Genomic DNA, 5134 nt, shown 5'->3' on the forward strand with positions numbered 1-5134 from the left:
CACAAATTTTTAGTCTAAATAGCTTAAATATCATAACATTATACATATATACAAATATATATTTATGATTTTTATTATATTGACCTTCCAGCCATGCCTGGCTAACAATACAGAAGTTACAATGATGTGGCACACGTGCACTCATGTTACCGTATCCAATAATATATAACTGACCTTTAGTCTTTACAAAGTGACCTTTCTTGACTGTGTTTTAGTGGACAGTCATTTTGTAAAATACAATCACATTTCAACTATTATACATTATATATCTATACACATTATTTCTATATACAAATAAGCTCTTAATCAACGTTTAGCTGTGTTTTTTTAATATTTACTTTTAAATTAAGAAATTAACTAATGTATACTACTAAAATTTGATAAAAATAGTAGTTCAATAAAATTTTGAATGCAAGTCAGCAAACGAGATGACATGCCCTTTGACATGTGACCCGTCGAGATAGGGTTAATAGAAATAGATTCCTAACAGAAAATAACAATAGTTCATTTAGAAGGATGATCATAATGTTTCCCTTTAGTTGTTAAATACATCTGATTTAATATTGTTTTTACCTGATGACTCAACTAATGCTGTCAACTCTTGCTTCTCAACAACACCAGCATAGCTTATCCCTCGACTTTCCAAGATCTGTTTTAGTTTCAGAACACTCAGAGAAATGGGTTCAAGAATCTGTCTTGAGTAAAAAAACGTGGAGTTCCCTTGGTACCACGAAACAGCTTCTAACAGTCGAGACAGGAAAAACAACAACAAAAAATAAAATGCCAGAAGAACCAGCCGAAAGTAGAACCACATTTTGACAGTAGAAATGGATACCTAAGAAGTAAAATAATAATGAAATTAAGTTATGAAATGATGTCATATTTGTAAAAAAAAGATGTATAAAAACATAAGTTCAGTAATCTAAGTATTACAGTCAAAGATCTTGTAACCTATTGTTACTAAATTTCAAGTATTTGTATGTTAGAAATCTAAAATGTAGGTCTTACGTTGTATGTATATCATCATATGTCAGGAAACTGTTCTGATGTAGGTCTTACGTTGTATGTATATCATCACACATCAGGAATCTGTTCTGATGTAGGTCTTACATTGTATGTATATCATCACACGTCAGGAATCTGTTCTGATGTAGGTCTTACATTGTATGTATATCATCACACGTCAGGAATCTGTTCTGATGTAGGTCTTACATTGTATGTATATCATCATACGTCAGGAATCTGTTCTGATGTAGGTCTTACATTGTATGTATATCATCATACGTCAGGAATCTGTTCTGATGTAGGTCTTACATTGTATGTATATCATTATACGTCAGGAATCTGTTCTGATGTAGGTCTTACATTGTATGTATATCATTATACGTCAGGAATCTGTTCTGATGTAGGTCTTACGTTGTATGTCAGTCATCACACATCAGTAATCTGTTCTGATGTAGGTCTTACGTTGTATGTATATCACCATACGTCAGGAATCTGTTCTGATGTAGGTCTTGCGTTGTATCTATATCATCACACATCAGAAATCTGTTCTGATGTAGGTCTTACGTTGTATGTATATCATCATACGTTAGGAATCTGTTCTGATGTAGGTCTTACATTGTACGTTATTTATTATGATAACAGTGATTCACTCACATAAGAAGAAGTAAAAACTTCCAATTAGAAATGATTCTACCAAAAAAAAGAAAACTTGCATTGACTACAGACAGTCACCTTGAGGTAAGAATAACAATCACTTTACAATGAACAATTTTCATGTAAACTAGTATCATTTTTTCACCTTAAAAATCCAATAAAAGGAAGGAGTGTGTGAAAAGTACGACAATTTATTGATTTACTTCACATTTAGGGAGATACTAACAGTGGGAAACTGTATTTTGTCACGATATAGTATTCAAAATTTTAAACAGGGTTAAACATTTCGACATTCCTGCATTTGGGTTATCATAGTTCAGATCATATGTTTAATATAGATTGTAACCAACTCCATAGAGTGACAGATGAAAAGGATCTCGGTATAGTAGTGGATATGACATCAAGGCAGTGCTCTTTTGTTAGTAGCAAGGCTAATAGAATTTTAGGGTGCATTTATAGACATACCGATAAGAAATCAAAAGATATAATTATCACTCTATAAACAAATACTTATTATGGTTCATTTAGAACACTCTACAGTTTTTGTCTCCTTATTAATGAAAGATACTGACTTACCGGAAAGGACTCAGAAGAAGGATTTTTTGGGATGGAAAGGTTATTTTATTTAGCCAGGTTACGATCTCTTAATTTGTGAAAAAAAAAAAGGATACCAGGTTTAAGATTACAATATTATCTGGAGAACTGATAGGCTAAAGATAAATAGAATGAGACAACATGTTTAACATTTGGAAAAAGGCTAGATTCCAGTTAAGACAGTTTTATTTTTCTAACAGGGTGGTTCGCTTATGGAATGAATTGCTTAACACTATCAAATAAATGTAAAACCTGTTGAGCATGAACTTTGCACAATGTTTCCACTTATTCCTTCTTGCTACAACTGTATTAGAAACTGGGTCCATTCTCACCAATATTCAACTTCGAGATTATCTTTAGCATGTCTGAAAAGGTGGTTTGTTCATTTGTAAATTGAAAACCATTCTAATAAATCATTTTCTATAATTATGAAACTAAAGCATATATAGGTTTTGTCAGTCCAGGATTAATTATAGGTAATAAATTAAATGTTAATCAGATAGGCCTAGGAAATGTATGGTATGTTAGGCCTAGGAAAGATGCGGTATGTTGTTGTGACTGCATTACAAGTTACACTACAGACTATAGTATTGATTAATGTAATAGTTAGTTGACAAATAAAAATCTATAAACCTAATTAAAATTTTATATACAGACCATACTACACCATGTTTTAACAAAACATTGGTCTGTCTTCTTCAATTATGATTTACAGTTAAGCATAAGGGTTTATAATACTAATAGATGGGAATTTTGTCACATAACAGCAATGACATTTACAGGAAAATTCCTTAAGTCATAAACCTGCTGTAAGTTGTAACTTTCCAGTTTACCCCTGACAGAGAAAAGTCTTTTGTCTTTTAATTTTTTTAATCTAAATGTGTTCCTAACATCATGAAATGAACACCAAATGCTTAACTGTATATAGTGTATACCATACCTGAAGAATACAGGTTGATGTTCTATCAAAACGTCTAGTACGTTATCTAGATAAAATTTTCATTATGCTTATACTTATAGTTATGGATAATTGTTGGTCCATTTACTGTTGTATTACTATTAGCATAATGTGCTTCTTTCTACAACAGTTTTGACTAATGTGTTACGGTTACACTCACCGTCAGCAAGTTATGCTTGATTACGTGACAACACAAAGGCTTATTAATAGTATTTTCACCCATGAAATAAATTATCATAAGAATTATTTCTTACATTTTCAAGTTTCATAGTTGTACTGTGAGTGTGAGTATATTACACTTATAGCGTATTGAAGTTATTGCCCATACCCATCTAACTTTGAAAACTGTTTAACAATTTTTACTCGATTAATTTAGAAAACAAATACGAAAAAAAAAGTTTCTGATCTATAATTATTTATAATATTATATATATCTCACCTTTTAGTTATAATTTGTTTTATGATTAGTCTTGAACTTGATAAAACATTCATTTGATTTTTAAATGTTCATTCTCCAGTTCAAGAAAACTCCGGAACTGAAACTATGGCACCATATGACAGAGGCTTAAGCTAAGCCTTCGAACTTTGATACGGAAAAGTATAAGTAATAACTCTTGTCCCAATTTTTTTTTTTTTTTTCTCATTGTCATCTAGCAGACGGTAGATGGCTATGGAACTATATTTTTAAATATAAAAGTTCCGATTATTATAATATATATTAGGAAAAATGATAAAAACAAGAGTAAAAGTTGTTTAAGTTTCATTATGTTTCTTCAGTTATGATTCATTGGATTTTTGGATTGTGTTTACCAACTATTATAAGCAGTTATGAATTACTTACTCAAGATCAGGAAAACCACGACAACAATTAATAACATTTAATATTCGGACGTTTCGCTCCAAGTGGCACAGCGGTAATTCTGAAGTCTTATAACTATAAAAACCGGTTTTCGATACCTGTGGTGGGCACAGATTCTTTATTAGAATCTTATTTTGTTATGTTTTCTAAGAAGTATTTAGGGAACCGTTCTTGTTCAAAATGTCTCGTAGAAATATTATTTCTGGGAGAAGAGTAAAGCAATTCGATCATATATTGTAAGCTCTGTTTAAAAGATTTACCACTATATTTTGTTTAAAATAAATCAGTGTATCGTTATTTCATCTGTTTAAACCTACCTGCCTGATTGTCGTAAACGTTATTTATCGCTCTTTGGGTGAGCTGATTCTCCCTAAGAGTGGTAGTTAGGTTTCACAGGATAACAGAGGATTCGAAAAGAACATGTTTTATGGGGTAAACCTAAACTACGAAACTTTGTCTAAGTTTGAAAAATAAAATAGACTAACATTGACGTTAGAGCAATTCTGGTAGCGGGTGTGACGAAACCAATGAACAAAATCGAAACGTATGCATATGATGGGTAGAAATGTATTCAGAGAGCCACAGTAACTCATTAAACACTTGTCACTATAATTAGAAACCGAGCAGATGGCAACCCTATTCACAAAACTAATAATGTGTGTAATTATACTCTTATTTTAACACCACCCGCAGGTGTGCGGAACCACCTTATATTAAGTTAGTGGTACTGCTGCACCCTCAACATTCCTAGATCCAGCACCCTTGGAGATTGCATAAAACTTGTAACAAAATAAAACAATATTTTATTCAAAAAAAAAATCAGTCAAAGATTAAAGACGTATATAGACTAGAAACGACGCCTTTTATGGAGATCTGCAGCACCAAAAAAGTCTTTGTTGAAAAAACTACAGAACTGTGTGAAGAACTGTTCCAGACTGAGAAAATAGAATATTATATACACAAAACAATAATGCTATTCTTCTCAGGGCGCATGCGCTTCCCACAGTACAATTAGCAATTCCCATCGCAAAATAAGAAAGGCTGTAATTTCAAGATATTGTTGC

At 31.7% G+C, this 5134-nt stretch overlaps 1 protein-coding gene across 1 annotated transcript in view; it reads right to left on the reverse strand.

The window, feature by feature from the left end:
* LOC106469032 (E3 ubiquitin-protein ligase RNF103-like) overlaps nucleotides 1-3780 on the reverse strand; it is a 13200-nt gene extending 9420 nt beyond the window's left edge. The window contains 2 exon segments of the mRNA XM_013929486.2: nucleotides 574-835; nucleotides 3651-3780. Of these exon segments, the coding sequence (XP_013784940.2) occupies nucleotides 574-814 (241 nt within the window). The 5' untranslated portion in view covers nucleotides 815-835; nucleotides 3651-3780.
* Between the last annotated feature and the right edge of the window lie 1354 nt (nucleotides 3781-5134).

The sequence above is a fragment of the Limulus polyphemus genome, unplaced genomic scaffold (genome assembly GCF_000517525.1).
Source record: "Limulus polyphemus unplaced genomic scaffold, Limulus_polyphemus-2.1.2 Scaffold3270, whole genome shotgun sequence".
Classification (NCBI taxonomy): domain Eukaryota; kingdom Metazoa; phylum Arthropoda; class Merostomata; order Xiphosura; family Limulidae; genus Limulus; species Limulus polyphemus.